The sequence below is a fragment of the Bombyx mori genome, chromosome 18 (assembly GCF_030269925.1).
Source record: "Bombyx mori chromosome 18, ASM3026992v2".
Taxonomy (NCBI): domain Eukaryota; kingdom Metazoa; phylum Arthropoda; class Insecta; order Lepidoptera; family Bombycidae; genus Bombyx; species Bombyx mori.
In genome coordinates this window covers 13393567-13415212 of record NC_085124.1, presented here as the reverse complement: position 1 = coordinate 13415212, position 21646 = coordinate 13393567, and the positions used below count along the sequence as shown (strand labels likewise).

The 21646-nt window shown below is 35.6% G+C and overlaps 1 protein-coding gene across 2 annotated transcripts in view; it reads right to left on the bottom strand.

The window, feature by feature from the left end:
* LOC101745185 (ninjurin-A) overlaps positions 1 to 21441 on the bottom strand; it is a 28956-nt gene extending 7515 nt beyond the window's left edge. The window contains exons 1-3 of one of the 2 annotated variants that reach the window (XM_038017304.2): positions 21055 to 21441; positions 2886 to 2973; positions 1878 to 1997 (exon numbers count right to left, since the gene is read on the bottom strand). In XM_038017304.2, coding sequence (XP_037873232.1) covers positions 1878 to 1997; positions 2886 to 2973; positions 21055 to 21219 — 373 coding nt within the window. In that variant the 5' untranslated portion in view covers positions 21220 to 21441. The remainder of the gene's footprint in view (positions 1 to 1877; positions 1998 to 2885; positions 2974 to 21054) is intronic. The other variant, XM_038017305.2, reaches the window with a different exon arrangement.
* Positions 21442 to 21646: the final 205 nt, after the last annotated feature.

Below are 21646 nucleotides of genomic sequence, written 5' to 3'. Positions count from 1 at the left end.
CAGTTTTCTTGGCACGGACGACAATGATTTTATTATTTGAATATTTTACTAAAACTATTTTCCACACAGTGAACTAGCAGTAGCTTTCTGTGTGAACTCCCATAGACACAGCCCGGTGAGTTTGCTGTCGGATCTTCTAAGTAGGTCGCGATTCTAATCTCCGGTGGTAGATTTTGTGAAGCATTACTCTTGCTAGGGCTAGTGTTAGCAAATTCTCTCAGGTTGAACCCGTGAGTTCACTGTCCGAGTTGAGTTCGCGCGTAGCTGGATTCGGTGCGGATTGGGAGAGGCCTATGTCCAGCAGTGGACGACTGTGGGCTGTTGATGATGATGATGATGTAGCTGGATTAGTCTCTTAGACTAGCGATTAAGAATTGATTCCCCGTGGCACAGACAGAAATCATACATCCGTTTACCTTCCTTAATAACGTCGTTTTTCCATCCAAAGTTAAGCTTTCGTGCGGCGCTAACAATAACAAAATAACTAATACTTATAGAGAATTTCCCAGCTACAACAATAGGACCGACACCAAGACGCTACACGCGACATTAGTGATTAAAATCAAGAAATACCACTTCATAGGTGGGTGGCGCCTTTACGTTGTAGATGTCTATGGGCTCCAGTAACCACTTAATACCAGGTGGGCTGTGAGCTCGTCCACTCACCTAAGCAAAAAAAAAAAAAATAAAAAAAAAAAAAAAATCATAACAATCTTTCCTTTCCACTTATACTCATTTAAAAACATGCCTTCCTTAACTTAATATTCACGAACATTATTTACGTAAGAGCACCACTTAAATATTATAAATTAACATTAATTAGTTACCCTCAACCTCAACCTAAATAACAAAACAGAGATAACCTTTTTTCGGTCGACCAGATACGACCACAAAGCAATTCTGAGGTTACGCCGATAAACAAACGGTACGTACTCCTGATAATGATACATTCAATTGTTCTTTGGCCCTTTGTTTTAATAAAAGTTTTAATTAAAAAGAGTTCTTTATGAGGCATTAAGTTTTTTTTTAGATGAGCCCGTGCTCACCCGCCTTTCCTATTGAAACTGGAAAGGCTTCCGGTCCACCAGTAATCCTTTCTTCACAAAAACAGTTTTTTAGCTTAAGTGATACATTCACTAACGTGGAACCCTTTGTCCTATCGAAAGTATTCAGATCTCACCCAGAACTCAGAAGAGTAGTGTGTGTTAGTGTAGATTATATACGTATATACTTAGTACATAACCTAGTGTTTAGGTAAATAATATTAGCCCGGTGTGGTAAATAATAAATAAATAAATAACTGGGAACAAATCACGCACGGTAATCCAGTCCCAATTTAGGATTTCCTTTATTACCGTAGACTGAGAAACATTTATGTTTTATATAAGTTTAAATATGTGCATATATACGATAGATAATAAACACCCAGACAAAGAGCAAACAAACATGTTCATCATGCAATCTTTGCCTACTACTGCATCACTGTTATAATACCATCCTGCGTACCTATTTTTTTTTGACGCGAAGGCTTTTGCATGGTTGGACAGCGGCTTAGAATACATGTTATTATGAAATACACCTCATGCGTCAAGAGTGCTTAGTGCGAGTTTCTTAACGTTCTCGATAGCGTAAAAGTTAACCCAATTTTGTATGCAGTTGGAACAGCGCCCCTAGCGGCAAACGTACGCAAACGATCCCATTCCATACAAAGATGAGCTAACTTTTACGCTATCGAGAACGTTAAAAAACTCGGACTAAGCACAAAGATGGATATTGACGTTACGATGTCTTGAGCTCTGGTAGTCAGGTACAGAAAAGCGGTCCGAGATGTCATGCACCTTTCTATGGAATAAAATAAAAAGCCTTAGTCTAATTACCTTCGCCCGGAACTGTGGGTTTGGGGTCAGTTGGTTCGAGGAGTCCGTCGTCGATGCCCTGGTATGGAGTTGCATCTGATGGCTTCTCCGCATCGTCGCCTAAGTCATCAATCTCTGGTCCTGGACGAGGAATTGGGTAAATTAGCGCGATGATATATACTTTTTATATATATTATATTTTTATTGCATAGATTGTTGGACGAGCTTACAGCCCACCTGGTGTTAAGTGGTTACAGGAGCCCACAGATATCTATAACGTAAATGCCACCAGCAACCTTGAGATATGAGTTTTAAGGTCTCCGTTTTTACAGTACAACGGCTGCTCTTCAAACCGAAACGCATTATTACTTTACGGCAGAAATAGGTGAGACGGTAGTTCCTACCCTTGCGATCTCGCAACAGGTCTTACCACCAGTAATTACGCTAATTATAATTTTGCGGTTTTGTTTTTTATTACACGATGTTATTCCTTCATCGTGGAAGTCAATCGTGAACGTTTGTTAAGTACGTTTTCATTAGAAACAATTGGTATCCGCCAGCGGGATTCGAACACCGTTGCATCGCTCGATACGAATGCACTGGATGTCTTATCCTTTAGGCCATGACGACTATATTAACTTTTACATTACAGTTTTTTTTTATTGCCCGAGCAGGCAGACAGCATACGGCCCACCTTATGGTAAGTAGTTACCTTCGCTCTGGATGTCAGCAATGCCAGGGGCAGAGCCAAGCCGCTGCCTACCGCTTAATACTCTCCACAAGCCTCGTTTGAAGAAGGACATGTCATGGCGTTCGGGAAACACCGTGGAGCGGAACTCATTCCAAAGCCGGATGGTACGTGGCAAAAATGATCTCTGGAAACGCACTGTGGATGAACACAGTGGCTCCAGGTAGTACGGATGAACTCTACTCCGGTGGCGGGCGGTGCGATGGTAAAAACGAGATGATAGTGTCATCTCAAATAATTCCTCAGAGCATTGTGGGTAGAATGTAAAAATGAGTAATTACCGGTTAAGGGTGGTTTCTGCCGTTCTTTGTTCGGCTCCAGGAGTGGCTGACTTGGTTGTTCGGGGTCATTAGTTGCTTTGCTGATTGGCTGCAATGTAAATAAATCCCTTTATTATTGGAACGAAGTTCCTTATGGGACGATGCGGAGGAGTACCCTAACTGGGAAAAAACGTCCGTAACGTAAGATTTTTATTAGTAATGCACGCAGTGTATGTACGACTTAACTTTGTAATAACGTACAAAAAATAACATATTTTTTTATCATTCATTGACCACGACCTCAGAGCGTTCGTTTGCGCAATACACTAACTCTTATGCAAACAACCGTGAATGAAGTGTACCACAATAAGTTGGCACGTTACCGAATGACCGTGGGCTGTTGCGAAACATGCAGTTTTATTTTCTGTATACCTCGAATAGAACTTTAAATTAATATTTTTATATTCCGTTCCTATCCGGTGTCCCATGACACCACACATCTTTTATTATTATTTTCTGATTGGAAGTAATGGCTGGAGTCCCAGAAACCGCTCCAGTTTCACGAGGACGTATGGACAAACTCAAAATCACGATCCTCAGAAATAATGGAACGTCAATCGTTAGGAGGGAGGTCAACAGGTTAACAGGTGAATTGGATGATTAGCGATTTTCACCTTAAACATCTATTCAGTAAAAGTCTAATGAAGAAAAGCCTTCCAGTTCAATAAGTAGTTAGTGCAATGACTAAGAGTGGCTGGATGACCGCTGCCATGACTAGTTTACCGGGAAGGACTGTCTGTCTGGTTTTCCCCGTTCTTATGAATGAAATTTGAATTTAAACTAAAGCGCAACTCAATGTATATCAAACAAGTTTGCTTAGATAGGCGTTTGTCTCGTAGATCAATGTTATGTTGAACAAAATGGATTTTGTGTAGTTTTCGGGCGCCCGATTTGGTCATTTTTAACACGCTTTCAGTAGTTTGATATGTATTTATACAACGGAATCTTTGAACATGTTTTTTATCGCCTTCAAAGCATCGGATTTCTTTCTTACTTAGCACAGTTATCAAGGAACAATATTAATCTTCTATCTATATATACAAAAATGAATTGCTGTTCGTTAGTCTCGCTAAAACTCGAGAACGGCTGGACCGATTTGGCTAATTTTGGTCTTGAATTATTTGTGGAAGTCCATAGAAGGTTTAAAAGGTAGATAAATATGTAAATGCTCGGAATTAAATAAAAATAACAATTTTGTTTCCCTTTGATGTGTCCCCCGTCGGACGGATTCCTTTTTTAGTTGATTTCGTACAATAGTTCAGGCCTTTTATTTATCGATTGAGGCACTACGAAGTCTGCCGGGTCAGCTAGTAATTTAATAAAACTGTCGGATTATCCTGATCATGATATATCTTGAAAATTGACGCTGAAAACACGGTAGTGCCTTGTACGCGCCTGCTGCTTTCCTTAGATATGATAGCAGAATATATTTTTACTATGAAATTATCATCATTACAGACTAAAAAAACCAAAAATAAATACTAGTTTAAATTTTTGTCGCCGAAATGAAGAAAACCATAATATTATGTTATAAATAAAATATGCAAGAATACAGATTATTTTAAAAATAGAGGTTCGAATCTTAGGTTCGACTTGTTTTGAATTACATATTCAAAAACATGTGGGTTGTTTGTTGTGTGGTGGCTCGGCGGCTTTTTGAGATTCTTTTCTTAATATGTAGATTGGAAGATGAGCTCGCGACCCACCTGGTACAGGGTAGAGTGATAGACTCACAAAATGAGTGCCGCCACCCTTCTCGAGACATATATAGACGAGATATATATAGTCGAAGCTTAATTTGCATGACCATTGTCTCACTCACCAAACTGGAAACTATTGCTGCTTAGCGGTAGAAATTGACTGGATGTTCGTTAAGTTGCTGGAGTTTGGCGATTGCGGCATATTAATGAAATAATACGCAAATATAGCACAATTACCGAATGCTGCGATATAATCGATTCGCTCTGATCGCTTCGATATAATCGATAGTGACTTAAAGGTTCAGATCTATCGTATTGCGATTATATCAAAGTTAGACAAATCTTAAGGAAAATCCTAAGGAAATACGTACCTACTCAATTCATGTTCATGAACGTCTTCTACGGTGAACAAAAAGTTCGTATGAAAAAAATGAAGTCCGCGAATTTTATAAAAGTTTTACTGCGTATTTAGTACAGATATGACGATGACAGACATGAAATATACTGAGACCTTAGAACTCATATCTCAAGGTGGGTAGCGGCATTTACGTTGTAGATGTCTATGGGCTCCAGTAACCGGTGAAGTCGTCGTGCAAACAATGAACTGAACTATTACCACGACTAATATTTATTTATGCCTTATCTCGACATCAATCAAACTATGAGAACTATAAAGAACTTTTAAAGTTGTCGTGGTGGCCTAAAGGATAAGACGTCCGGTGCATTCGTATCGAGCGATGCACCGGTGTTCGAATCCCGCAGGCGGGTACCAATTTTTCTAATGAAATACGTACTTAACAATTGTTCACGATTGACTTCCACGGTGAAGGAATAACATCGTGTAATAAAAATCAAACCCGCAAAATTATAATTTGCGTAATTACTGGTGGTAGGACCTCTTGTGAGTCCGCACGGGTAGGTACCACCGCCCCGTCTATTTCTGACGTGAAGCAGTATTGCGTTTGGGTTTGAAGGGTGCTGTAGCCGTTGTAACTATACTGAGACCTTAGAACTTATATGTCAACGTGTGTGGCGCATTTACGTTATACATATTTGTCTATGGGTTCCAGTAAGCACTTAATACCAGGTGGGCTGTGAGCTCGTCCACACATCTATGCATCTAGCATACAATAGAAAAAAAAAGATAGGTCCATGATTTTCTCTCATGTACCTACCCAGCTTAATTCTGCCGTGACATTATGCCATACAACCAGATCTAAATCTTAGAGGCATTTAATTGTGATGTCTATGGACTGTTGTAGTCAATCGACACCAAGAAGGCCGTGGAGCTCATTGAACCATATTTGTAATTGAAAATGTAATAATACGCAAGTTCTTAAGTCAACTCTTGAGTCAAATAATTTATTACCAGATCTTTTTTTGTTATAACAAACCTAAAATGTCTACGCCAAAATACCCACAGCAGAGTGCAGTTGAATTCGCAAAACGTTATTGAAAATTGAAATGACCTTGAACGTAATTTTAAATTTTTAATATGATTCTGCTAATCCATTTCATGTTGAATCATCCAAGCTTACATGGCTCACAAAAATGTGAAGGGAACATTTACGTTTGGAATATCCAGATGTCTACGAAATTATCGTTTTTTTAAATTATTTGATGCCAGTGTGTCAACGTTGAAAAGTTTTTGCGTAATCATGAAAAATCTGACATACTATCATAATGGTGTGCTGGGTAATTCGAGCAAGTTGAAATTTATTTCTTACGTGTTTTAGAAGCTTAAGTTTTCTTGTACTAAAAACAATTGATTGACATAATTGATGCATGCAGTTATCAACTGCTGAAGATAAGACTCTCCAAAATTACATCACTGTGACTGATGATCTTCAGCTCGTCCATATCTTGCAGTATACCGTTCGTTTCCCGTCGCAAATCATCAAGCCACCTGATCAGCGGGTGATCCACAGATTCACACAAACACAATCTTAGAAACAGTCGACATATTATTTCTATTTTTATTAGTTGATTTTTTTTCCTACCTATGCTGATACCCTTGGGAGGCTATTTCAGCTTTGCCCTAACATAATGTAGGTGAGCTCACGGGGCTCAAACCGGAGTGTTGCTAACACTGGCCCTAGCAAGAGCAGTGCTTCGCAGAATCTACCACCGGATCGAAAACGCGACCCACTGAGAAGATTTGTTGATAGCCCTCAAGTCTGTCAATAGCTTCCAATTTTTTAAAAAGATTGTATGGCATTTTTCAGTCATTTCTTAAATGAAAATCAGTTGACGAAAACAGAATCTGTTGTCCTTGCCTATTTACCCATATCTACAATATTCAGTTCTGTTTTCGTTATGAATTAATTTTATGGTAAATAAACTGTCAAAAATATTAATGAATAGTGTAATAACAATTTTATTTGGTTAATATATAAGTTGTCAAACATATTGATGAATGGTATAATAACAACATCATTACATACTGGAATTCAAATTTGTTATTTTGTATCTTATTTACATATTAATAATTAAAAATAGATATTTTCAATGTTATAATAAAATATTTTTATTTATTACGCGTAAAACGTATTGTCTCTAAGAGTTTTTGCGTTGGATTGGTTAAATATACATTTGGATTATGGATAAATAAATAGTACCAATTTAATGTACTTAATTTAAGATAAACAGTTTTTCATGACAACTCTTTAGTTTGTATAGCAAAACTCATGCAAGGTGATATTTGATTAGAATCGATAGGTATATTAAATAACGAATTAGAATTTAGAAGTTCTCGTAAATATTCCCAAATAAACAAGCAACAGGTATTTAAAAGAAGTAGCCAGGTATGTTTCGGACAGTCTTTTGGGTTGTTTTGGCATGGCTAACTTGAAAATAATGTTAGCGCACATTTTTATAGAAGAAAATTCAGCATACTTTTTTGTTCAATAAAACAATTCTAAATTTAGAGTAAGTATATCCATGGATATCTATAAATCGATCTTTCTCGCCATTTCGAACCAGGAAAATAAATATTATGTTAACTGTTAAAGTACACGGCATTACTAGAAATCTTTGGCAATAAAATTGTTTTAACGGTTTACGCGATCACTTGCCAAATTTAATTTTGTTAAAGACGTTTTACAAGTTTTTCCTGTTACGTTGTATCATGTTCTGAAAATACACATTTAGTTAATTTAGTCGGAATATACTGAAACACCTGTGTTCTCTGATGTGTTCAGTTTTGTTAGAAGTTCGGTCCTTCAACTGTGATTAACGTCTCTTCGATTAAAAAAGATAATAGAAGCGTAGCTGTACTATGTTTTTTTAGTAGAACAGATGACCTCGCAACACCCATGGTGTGTTTTATTTCGTATATATTATTTCGTAAATGGTTCGCGGCTCATGGTACACTGGGAAGGCCAGCGGGCCACTAATAATCCTTCGTTCATAAAAAACTTAAATTACATGTGGTTTGTGGTACAACTTATGTAAAATATTTACCATAACCCATAGGCATGGACATAGCTCAGATAGTTAGCAAGCTGAAGTGGCAATAGCTGGACATATCGTCTTCTCGCATTAAAACTGTATAATCTCAAAACATACTAATTTTACAGGAAAGTGTTTAACATGTGATATTTTTAATATTAATCATCTCTGCAACATTTATTTTTTACCAATTACATTATCTGTATTTTAAAGTAAGATAAAATTATGTCTTAATTTTGATAATAGTAGTCAAAATATAGGTACTCTAAAAAAAAAAAACTAAACTACTACTCTTTTGACAGTATTTATGAAAAAAATACTGATGATACCAAATGATTCCGCATATTATTAACTCAATTTCGATTATTTTTGGAAATTGTACACTTTTAATGCGAAAAGACGATATGTGCTTTAGAACCGAAGATCGTCGGAGTGGTGATCTTTTTGAGTGGAAACTACACACTGGCATAAAAAAGCCGGAGAAATGAGTGTTTAGTTGTTTCGTCCATGTATTTAATAATGTAGTAAAAAGTATTGCGAAATAATTGACTGAGTACATCAATCCTATATAGTTTCTTGTTTGTACGGAGGTCTGCTGACGATCACGCGTGGGCGAGGTTAATAACCCTGATGATTTAACCGGCAACAATCTAAAAATGAGCTACGAAAGATTTATTTTTGGTTTGCTTTTCCAAAATATCTCTTATCGTACTGTAATTATGATTCTTGTCCACCTGATGGTTGTCTGGAAGAGATCGCTTTTAGCGATAAGACCGCCAATTGTACTTTTTGTTTTTAATGTATCGCACTGTTCATTTGTTTTTTTGGTGTACAATAAAGAATACTCTCTCTCTCTCTCTCTAATTATGTTGTAATTTCGAAGAAGATAAATCCGCGTCAGAAAATCGTGCTTACAATTGATTTGTTAAATCATCAACTTCGGAACTTCGAAAAATGTATTTAACCAAATGTGAAAGCAATTCGCTTCATATCGGCTACGCAACGTTGCCTTTGCTTTTTTGCTGCTGTTTCAAAATTATGGAACTAAGAGGAGGGGATTCCGACCAAATCGTCATCACCGAAATACTATAATTGCAATACATAGTCTTTGTTAAATATTATTTCTTCAATAATCAGCAAAAACATACAGTCTCAGTACATAGGATGAGCGTATTATTATTACTGCCCTTCGCAATTAAATGTTGGACATATTTTAAATCAAAATCTTTCGGAGTGAATAAAAGTGTCACTTACAATTTAAAAAAAATGATATTGCTTCTTTTTCTTACAATACGTAAATATCTAATTAAAGGTACTTCTACGGTTTGAGCTTGTGTTTATTATTTGCAGTGTATGATTTCCAATGTTCCGAATAAGTTACCGTTTTCTTCATAACACAGATGACTCAGATCTTATTCGTCTACATTCCAATATTCGATTTTCTCTTAGGGGGCTTTGTATACGATAATATGTTGGTGTATGGGATTCTAAAAAACGTTATTGTTGAATTTTTATGCCGTAAAACACAATGTAACGTCAATAACTATGATACAGAGAGCGCAATGTGAGAACAGAATGCTCTTTTCATTTTATTACATTATGTCTTATATTTAGTATTAAAATGGAAACGATATATCTTCAAAGAAAAAGAAAACACTAAATGAGTAAGCGAAACAGCTCTGTTTCTTACGCCGATTCTTCTTTAGACTGTGGCTTTTTTAAGCCGAGGTTTTTTTTCATTGCTTAGATGGGTGGACGAGCTCACGGTACACTCGATGTTAAGTGATTACCGGAGCCTACGTAAATGCCGCCACCCACCTCGAGATATGAGTTCTAAGGTCTCAGTATAGTTACAACGGCTGGCCCCACCCTTCAAACAGCAGAAATAGGTAGAGAGGTTTTAACATTCAACAAGTATGTCGTGACGACATTTAAGTTGAAATAAATGAATTGAATTTATTTTAACCTCACGTCTTAGGGTGGATGGCAGATAACTATATATTATAGAAAATGCGTTTACAGACAAAATGTCACGTAACAATCTGTTTTTGAAATGCAAATTAAATTATAAAAAGAAATTAAATAATAGTGAGAATAAAAGCCACATGCGAGAAAATCGATTCGTAATTAAGACCGTGATCAAATCATATTTTTCTGGTCGTCGTCTGATGGACCCAAATCACGTCGTTATTTTCGGTCGAAGCCGAAATTCCACTGAAACCAGTTTTGTAACTGGGCGAAATATAATGTATGTATATCATACGGCTGACTATGCTGCTTGTATTTTGTACAACACAATATACTGTACGAAATATTCTGTACGTGTTATCCGGGTTATGAGCAGAATAGGCCCAGGACGGGTCACGCCGGAAAATCTAGTTTCTGTCACAATCCTTTGGTGTACTATAATTTGATTGACACATTCGTTAAAGCGGTTTGGTTCGCGCTATATTTTATTTATTTATTAGGCACACAATACACATTAAAAGCTAAAAGGATACACAAAAAATAACAACAAGTAAAAAACAACAAAGTCTAGCTTGCAACTTAAGCCATGTGAGCACGACTAGGTAAGCAAGACAAATGCGCTGAATTTGTACACAATGGTCCTTAGAACTATACAACAAAACAACACGATAACGAAAACCAATCTAATTTATAATGTAAGGAAATAATTTACTCACAATATTCATAAAGCAATTACACTACTTAACCTACTAACTATTAACATGGAGGATGCCCTTGAACATTTTTATAAACGTCACTACCATACGAGTATTTTCTTTAAAAAAAGTGGGTTGTACTCCCCGGATTGACTAATTGAATTGAACGGACATACTTTTGGATTTACCTTAACATCGGATTTGAAACAAGCACCTGGAAATATAAATAATTTTTATTTGGATTCTACTATTACTGCTTACGGATTTGACTTCGAGCAATTCAAAACATCGAAGAAGCGGCTTAGGCCTTATGACCGAGAATAGATATGACAACAATAAGACAAGACCTGGCTTCGGCCTTACGATCAAGAACAATGAAGACGTGGCTTCGGCCTTTAAAACTACCAAAATTCTTCAATTATTACCAAGAACAAGACCTGCCTGTTTGGACTAAAGTCTTTTGCCTTTCCCATTAGTGATAAATATCATCATCATCATTAAAAAGTGGAGTACTAAAAAGTCAACGTTCAGGTATACGTGTGAGCAATTTACGAGAACTAGAGTCCCGCAGTAGTCGAAATTCGACTATAATTAATTGGAATTGTAAGTTTGTACACTATTATAATTGTATTTTATACTTCTATAATCACAAATTTCGCCAAGACTACACTTTAAAAAATATTAACAAAGACAAACAATATTTAATCTCAATTTGACAACAGACGTCAAGAACAAAAGTTTGACAATAAATAGTATGCATGCGTGTGTGCGTCAAATACATGGTATGTAGTGTGTGTAATGTTTTCTTTATTGATTTAATGTATCTTTTATGCATTATTTTAAAAAAATATTTACATTGTGCACTTCTTCTCTATATTCTCTATAAGTGTGGACAATTTCATACTCCTCCGTCCGCGCAATTTTCGTAAAAAGGGATACAAAGTTTTTGCTTCACGTATTAATATATAGATAATGTAACAAATAATTCCGTGCTTAGCAAATAGCTAACGGCGCGCGCTGCGAAGTACGGCTCAGTAATTGGGCGCCAATGTGTGTCATTTCAAATTGGCAGCGATCCCGCCATAATGTCCAAGAAAACCGGTTAACTATACAAACAATGTAAACTAAACGAATGTTAGTCTTCATAATGATTATGCACATGATGCATACTAACAACTGCATGTTTGTATGTGCAAATATGAAGAGTTAATGGCATGCAGGACGTGCGAATTATATAGGTATTGAAAAACTGTCGTCGCTTGGCGATTCAGTTTTTTTTTTTTATATAATAAATTATTTAGTTGGGTGGACGAGGTCACGGCCCTTCTGATGTTAAGAGGTTACCGAAGCCCATAGACACCTACAAGTTCAAGAGTTCTAAGATCTCACTTTTAACTACAGTTGCCCCGCCCTTCAAACCTAAACGTATTACTGCTTCACTGCAGAAATAAGCAGGGTGGTACCTACCCGTGTGGACTCGCAAGACGTCCTACCACCAGGACTTAATTACTAATATAACACTTTTATATTCATTATTATCAATCTTATTTATTACTTGTTTATTCAATTTTACCTATTTTAAGAAACGTTAATTATAAATAGATTTTCACTGATGGCGGTGCCTATGACCCAAGCGTTCAGAATAAGAAGTAAGACCGCATTCTGAACTACAGACCTTAATCTAGGTAGATGAAGAACGAAAGCGTCTTAAGATGTTTATCGAATATTTTTGCTAATATACAAATATTAATGGCGGATTGAACGTGTTTATAACTTTACCCTAATCTCATGAGCAAATAAAGGTTTTTTTTTCAATTTTCCTTTGTACATTTACGCTTTTCACATTAGGAGGATTGGAATACATTATCAACTGACTGAAAACAATTTATTTTAAAACAAAATAATGTTAATTTCGATATGAAACTGACAATAAATGAAACAATAAAATTTGCATGGAAAACTGTCAAGTTATCAATATATTTTTATTTTTCATAAATAGGGTTTCTTTTGTGTATTTATACGTATATAAATATCGGCATGTATAATGTATGTATATCAGTCTGGTTCCCGTAGTACAAGGAATCGTAATTTGGACCCAGATGACAAGGTCTCTAATTTGTACTACTGTTTTTGTAAAATGATTTTTTCACCTATTAACCTTGAATAATAAACAAATAAATAGGACGTAGGTTTTAGATGCCGCTTCACAGAATATATTTCGCTTTGAACAACTCGGGACTTAAATTAAAAATTACATCATTAAATTTTGCTAAAATCATTCTATACCACACAGTATAAACACAAAGGATAAAAATATGGACGGAAATGACTGACTCATTTGGTTTTGTTTGATGACGTAGCCTTATAGGCTTACTTGCAAAACCATAATGATGAAGAATGATGTTAATGATTTGAAATTAAATCATCAGAAATTGTTTGAATTTGTCGCTCTTATGATTATTTTTTTATGTAATTCGATTACTGAAAGAAGTCTCTACTTGTTATTAAGTGGTTTCCGGATTCCATTGAGATCACAATGCGAAAGCCTCCGCACACCATGAGACATGAGGTTAATCTGAGCCGCCCTACCACTAGTAAAGTACAGTATCCTAATGCTACACTATACACTACTTGACGTTTTTTCTAGATAATAGATACTTAATAACTGAAATGATTTTGTTTTACCGCAAATCGTCAATTCTTATTTTTGTAATATCGTGCCGAGATACACGCGTAATAACATGGATAATTAATTATTTTTTAAAATCGTTTTTACTGTCTTAAAAGGTAGACGAGCATACGGTTCACCGGATCGGGGGCGGTCACCGTCGTTTATGGAAATTAGGAATTAAAAAATACTAGGGATTAATTAAACTTCGATGTCGGGACAGGATTGTTTCAAGAAATTCTTCAGAGCGTTCCACGTGGAACATAGAACACACAAATAATCAAAATCCCTCTGTAGATCGAGAGCTTCCAAACTATGCGTGAGCTAGAAATTGTCGACAATTGAAACACTTTTGTTCCGTATGGAGTCGTATAGCAGTGGCTAGCAACCAAAACCCGGCCTAAACACAGAGCAATACTTCACGCAACTCCCACCTGCTATTATCGTAAAAAATAACTTAAACTAAGAAACAAAATTAATCATTTTAAACAGATTTATATTAATAGATTCATATCACGATTTTTAGTAATAAAAAATACCCATAAGTTCTGTTTCGTTTATAATTTATAATTATCGCGAAACTAAGTAATGTGATGATTCTGGAAGATCGACCTTACCCTCCTTGCGGTACAAACCCATTGCCTATTTCTCCCGTGAAGCAGTAATGCGTTTCGGTTAGAAGGATGGGGCAACCGTTGTAACTATACTTGAGACCTTAAAACTTATATCTCAAGGTGGGTGGCGCATTTACGTCGTAGATGTCTATGGGCTCCAGTAACCACTTAACACCAGATGGGCTGTGAGCTCGTCCACCCATCTAAGCAAAAAAAAACAATACATGTAATTGAATAAAACACACGATTCCAATTAATTCACATTAATGCACTCATTTTGCACGCTTCGTTAAGGATTTAGTTATTAGAAGAACGCCTGCGTTACAAAGTTTTTTGAGAAAAGCTTTTAATAAAATAATATTAATAAATGTAATAAAGGTAATTTAGCTTAGGAATGGTTTTATGTGATTAAGGATTGAGTAGTGTCGGTCTAGAATAGCGCCACCTCATTTTTTCTTGGCGATTAAAGGAGTTACTAAAGAACAGGTAAAAGTGGTCTGACAATAAGGTACCACAATCCTGTCTATTTTTGCTGGGACAACAGTTACAATAAAGTTAGACAGTGACATTCGCTATGTGATGTGTTCCTATGTGATGTGTGATGGACTCCTATAACTTCTCAACACCGGATAGACCGCAAGCTCGTTCACGAAATCAATGCAATTACTGGTGGTGGGACCTCTTGTGAGTCCGCTTGGGTAGGTACCACCAGCCTGCCTATTTCTGCCGTGAAGCAGTAATGCGTTTCGGTTTGAAGGGTGGGGCAGCCGTTGTAACTATACTTGAGATCTTAGAACTTAATTTCAAGGTGGTTGGCGCATTTACGTTGTAGATGTCTATGGGCTCTAGTAACTACGTAACAACAGGCGGGCTGTGAGTTCGTCCACCCATCTAAGCAATAATAGTATGTCTCTCAATTTTACAGTTCAGTTCTTAGATGCATTAGGACCAGTTTGATGAAATTCCATTATCTAAAGAGCAATTTAATGTGTGTGTTTGTTCACTTTCCATCGTAGTTTTTTTTTAAATTTGGGATGCTGTTAGTCGATTTTATAATAATGAAATAAAAATAGCTAATTATGGAATATATTTTGTAGTGGCTATCTTTCGGTAAAAATAACGTCTATTCTTAATTTTCTGCGGCAATCTGACAGACCTATGTGTCTATGTCTATCCTTAAATTTCATTACTGAAACAGAACTTATAAAATTATTACTATTGACGTAATTAATAACTGAAAGACCGGTAACTGCTTGGGAAAATGGTATAGTAAAATAGCTGAAAAAAACTGAAGGATAATTGCCAAAGATAAATGGGAAAGTCTGGAGGAGATCTTCACCCTCACATAAGAGGGGTTCTCTTTAACCTTTTTAAATTTTATACTAAATACTTTATCAATCCAAGTGATCTAGTTAACTAATATGTATTATACACATTTAGTATAATATCTATTCTAGTTATTACTATTATTGTCAAATATAAATCGCTAACAATCTACAGAAAATTTTATGATGTTACTTTTTAAAATTGCGAGAAATAGAAGGCGTTTTATTTTTATTTATTTATAATTAAAAATACAATCTCGTGACTTTTCTTGCTGTTTTCATAGTCAAAGACATCTCAGTCTTAATTTATTAGGGTAGTTTTCAATCGCGACGATATAGAAGACTGAACAAAATACATGCTGTATTTCAATTGCTTTTCAGGAATGCCAAGTGAGCGTGCAACGTGTACACGCTCATAGAAAAGTAGCATTGGTGTTGCAGCTCATTTAGAGAATATTTTAAACTTAGAAATTTCATTACAATGGAAACTAGCCCACGTTTACTATTTGATTATCAATGCAATAATCTGCTATGAATATTCAATTGAATAGTTAAACCGTAAATTTTTGCATGATTCTGTGACGGAGGAATCGGCAAGCACAACGGCCATTGACAATAAAATTGGCATTACCGAAATTACTGATAGCCTACGAATCGCATTACACACAATTGACGTCACATATAAGTAGTTTGGTTGTTACGACGTATTTAAAGTTACCGAAAAAAAATTGTGAAGTACAAGATTTATTATAATATTAAGGTCATAGTTACAATTCGTTGATCGAGTTTTAAGATATTAATTTTTTTATATGATTATTTATTGGATACCAACGTGTTATTCATTAGCACAGAACATTCAGGTAACATATACATTGATTTCACACTAAATGCTAACACAATTACAGGCACCGACTGCATGCATTGGTAAAAAAGCTGTTCGTTGTATAATACTAGAGAGAGAAAAAACTAGATACAACATTACATGAAAATCTTAATATTAATATAATAGTTATAATATAATATATGTAAAGTAATAGGGGGAATTGAATCTTCTACGATGGGGAACAAAGTGTGTTTTTGCGCTAATATAATGACTCAAAAAAAAACTCATTGGAGTTTCGGAATAATTTTTATTTGTATTTGTAGATTTGAATCATATGATTCTATCATATATTCTATGACATATATATGTCAGACTTAGGTTGGGAGGATTAGTAGCGATACGAGCTATTTATTGATCATATGATACATAGCTCCACCTTCTTGCTGCTACTGCTACATCCTATTAAAAAGGGTTTTTTTACAATTTGAACCTTGGTATTCCTAAGTAGGTTTAAATACGGCTAAATGCTTAAAACGACTTCCTTGTCCGTAGAATAAAGCAAAACAAGTATTTGTACAATTAAAACCAGTCGACAATCAGGTTATGTTAACGCGTCGGGGTTTTTTAATTAGATTTTTGCATATGATTCAGATTATTACATAATCGCGAAATGGACCATTGCGCGAAAGGAAATATTAAGGAAAAACCAACGAAAATACTGCATTAATATTAATATGTTTTAAACGTGTTTTGGAACATGAAAATTACGTATTAAAATCAAATCGAGAATAAAGTGCAATAGAGTCGCAATAAACTTCATAAAATAATAATATAAAGAGATTGAATGTTTGTATAATAGCCGGCAAACTTCTTGAGCATTTGTCGACGTAGTGGGGGTAAGTTCGCGCATGGTACACTCACGTGCAAAAACATTATTTACTCTGCGTCATAATGCTATTAAATTATTAAAATCAACATATTATGTATTTATTTATATATTTATTAGAACATCAACAAAAAATATAGGTTAATAATTGTAATAATTTAATCTTGGGGTAAAATAGATATTACTTCTATTAAGTCAAAACTAGACCTGTTGCCAGGTCTTGGTTCAGTTGAAGCGAAGCTGGTATTTGTAATTTTTTTTTCGTTATCATAATCTTGACCATCATCATCATCACTGTTTTCATCACCCGAGTCGCTATCATCGTGATGAGTCGACATAGGGCTCATCGGTGTAGTTTACAACTCGGTCGGTTCGGTCTTCTTTTTTGTCTATAATTAATTATTTTTTGAAGATATTCGATTCGTAGTAATCGAATGTTACTTTTTTCAATTACCAGCTTCCGATTACTTTCTGTTTTTTTTTCCATCTGAAGCCTAGCTCTTTCATAATTCGTCGTAAGCTTTATTCCGAGCCATTAAAATTTATATCTTCTTTAAATTTTTCGAAGCCTTTCTACGATACGGAGTTTCGCTGCTTGTTATGTAGTTATTATGATTACATCTTTTTATTACAGATTGAACGAAACTATCCATTCCGGTAACTTTCTTCTTCCCTGATCTTTTCTTACCCGGAGTCCGAAACACGGCGAGCAAGCCAGAACCTTTAGCTTCGTTAATAATGCACCTAACAGTACTCACTGATGTTTTTCTTGCTTCCGAAGTCTGTTTTACTTTTTCCATATCATTCTTCCCCTGTTTTATAATGAAGCAATATACGTCGTACACAATTTTTCTACCCTTTCTTTTGAATACTACACCAGTTTGTCGCGGCATAGTGTATTTTTTATAAAAAATCAACAAACACAACGCAATATAGCAATGGCAACAAAGTCAACAAGCTATTATAACAAATAACGTAACAATTAATAACGACAGACTTTTTACTGTACGCAAGCGTACTTTTGGGAGCAAGCGGAAAGAGGGCGCAGTGCAGGGCGCAAGGTTCGACTGATCTACCAATAACGCGCTCGATACGATTTCCCCTGCCGTCGCGCCTCACCCTCACTACCAAAGTGATCTAAAATTCGGTTCTGCGCAGTCAAGGTCATTTGCTCAAGAAGTTTGCCGGTTACTATACGTTGATTTTTGTGGTCATTGTATTTTTTTGTGCACGATAAATAATAATAATAATTTTGTATACAGTGTAGATATGCCGTTAAGTTTGTTCGCGTATTGAACACAAACTGCCACTATAATTAACTCATGAATTTCTCGAGAAAATACTCGGGAGTACAAAATTTAAGATTGTTTTCTTTTTCTTTTGTCAATAATATCCCAAAGCTCGAGGAGTGTATAACCCTTAAAATCCAATATAAATAGATCTATTTATACACTTAGCTTTTCCAGCCAATTAGACGTCATTGTTCCGAGAAAACATTGTCGATAATTTCGTAAGATTTTTTTCAGACTTATCACTCATTTGAGATCTTCTTAGAAGGTGCCGTCAAAAATCCAAACTCTTGTTTGTTTAGTGACGACACGACATCTCAAGGCTTGGAGTTCTACGACCTTTATACAAAGCGGCTTTCATCTAAACATCATTTTCTTAATGGCGTAGTATACTGGGGTAAGCCCGCACCGTTAGGTAACTCTGACCTGCCTATTTCTGTTTCGTGGCATGCGTTCTGATCTGAAGAGTGAGACAGCTATACTATACCATTGAGAACTTAGTGGAACTTCGTCTTGAACTATGATAAGCTCTATGTTGTTTTTTTTTTGCTTAGATGGGTGGACGAGGTCACAGCCCACCTGGTGTTAAGTGGTTACTGGAGACCATAGACATCTACAACGTAAATGCACCACCCATCTTGAGATATAAGTTCTTAGATCTCAAGTATAGTTACAACGGCTACCCCACCCTTCAAACCGAATTACTGCTTCACGGCACAAATAGGCAGGGTGATGGTACCTACCCGTGCGGACTCCCAAGAGGTCCTATCACCAGTAAATGTACACTGTTGGAGAATTCTTTTTGTGAGTTGTGTGGATTCGAAAAACCACTTCAAGCTACAAGTCCAAATGCTATCAGCCCATAGGCAGGAAAAAAGTGGTCAGATAAAAGCGCTCACGGCCTAATTATTAGTGGTTACTGGAGCCCATAAACATCAGCAATGTAAATGCCGCCACCCACATTGAAAAATGAGTTACTAAGGTCGCAATTAGATTTAGCAAAATATAATTATAATTTTCGTCTATGTATAGGTTATCTAAAACATGAATTAGGTATTCTAATCGTTCGAAATCAAAATTAGAAGCCAAATGTGAAATTAAGCCGTAAAAGTGTTTTCCCCAAAATTATATAGCACTTTTAGTTCACTAGTTCCCCCCTTCTTTATATTTGGGACGAGGAAAATCTGTTTTGCGAATAATTTTTAATGCTTTCGTGAAATAAATTTTCCGGTCTACGTATTTTTCCACAAAAACTATTCAATGTTCAGTCGAAGTTTGTTTTCTTTTTGATAATTAAAATAGCAAAAATTTATGTGCCATTGTGCATTAATGAAGTGTAGTGTGTGTACTAATATTTTTAAGCATCTATATATATTAATACGTGAAGGAAAACCTTTGTATCCCTTTTTACGAAAATTGTGCGAACGGCGGAGTATGAAATTTCCCACACTTATAGAGAATATAGAGAAGGAGTGCACAATGAATTTTTATTTAATTATGCATAAATAATACATTAAATCAATAAAAAAAAACATTATACACACTACCATGTATTTGACGCACACATACATTCATACTATTTATTTATTGTCAAACTTTTGTTCTTGACGTCTGTGGTCAAATAGAGAATAGATATTGTTTGTCTTTATTAATATTTTTCTATAGTGTAGTCTTGGCGAAATTTGTGATTATAGAAGTATAAATAGTCTTTGAAAATAGAATCATAATAGTGTACAAACTTATAATTTCAATTAATTATAGTCGAATTTCGACTACCGGACCACTACTAGGTTAAATTTATTGAACAAAGTGCTTTATAGTAATTTCCTTATTTTTTATAGTAATTTCCTATTTCGTCATATAATCCAGGTTGAAATTTTTATGTATCTATCTGCTATTATTTTTCCATTTTACGGTTGCGAACCGAAAGATATCACTGTTCTCGATAATGCTGCTTACTTTGCCTTAGAATTCTGAATTTATTTTAATTAGGTGTTATCGTGAATACTTTATCTCTCTATCTCTTCCTGTGTCCTTCTCTTTCTCTATAACTTATTTTAAAGCAAGGTGGTAATTGTACCATTCTGCCACGAAGCAACTATGTGACTACTACCTATGAACTATCTACTGATCGAAATAGTTGATAGACAAATGCAACTGAAATATTGTCATAACTCATCGTGGAAGGCATCGGCGTCTATGATCCCCTTTGGTCACTTATCATCAAATAGATCTACAGCTCGTCATATATAACTACAATTACGTTAGCTTATTTTGGCTTAATATTATGGAACCCCCGTGTCATTCATTCTGTATTATTATAGTGCTTACCAACATTAAATCAAATTCAAATCAGAACACATCACCGAACAAACTGGGTGGTGCTGCCGAGTCTTTTTTCCCTACCTATTCACTGGTAGCCTATGACGCTATTACAGCTACGCCTGGACGGGTAGGTGAGCTCACGGACTCAACTTGAGAATCTGCTAAAACTAGCCCTTAGCAAGAGAATTGCTTTGCAGAACCAACCACCGGATCGGAATCGTGACCCACTGAGAATATCCGGCGAGAAAGTCAGTGGGCAATGCCGAGCCGTCAGCTCTCACAATACGCCCGATCACCACTTTTTGTAGAGTAAGGCATCCTGTTTGATACCCAATTAATCCGTACACTTTGTAACCATAATATTAAATACACAAATATAGAACTTACTTGAAATTTGTTATGGTGTAGCGGGTTATTCACTTTGGAATTATTGTTCTGTGAGTTCGGGGTGCCGAAAACCATTTCCAGTAGTTCATTGTCGATTTTATTCACATTCCTCGCTTCCTTTGGTGATTCGTTAATGATTTCCAGCTTTGTTGGTTCTTTCGCCATTTTCACTTAATTTGATTTAACAACAACAAAAAACGGAGTTTTAATTTTTTATTTAAAGTATAGAATAAAAATCGCACTGTTCAGTTTTAATTATTAATTTTCGCAAAAGTTATTTGTTGTCTTGATTGCGTGGCTAAACGCGTGCGTACTCGACAAAATTCGTGGCGCGACTATTCCAACTGATTATGTCTGTGCGTTGACTTATGTTTGACTACTTGTTTAATGTTGATGCTCACACATTTTATATCCAATTATTATATGACTCTGATCAGTACACAGTGTATCTGGGAATTCACGTAATTTACATACAATGTAATTTCGTGATATAATGACGACATCAGTCAGCAAGTTATTGTTTAAAATTTTCTTTTTGGTTTTAATCCGAAGTTTTCCTCAATTTTCCCGTTCTTCAACTAACAGTTTATCA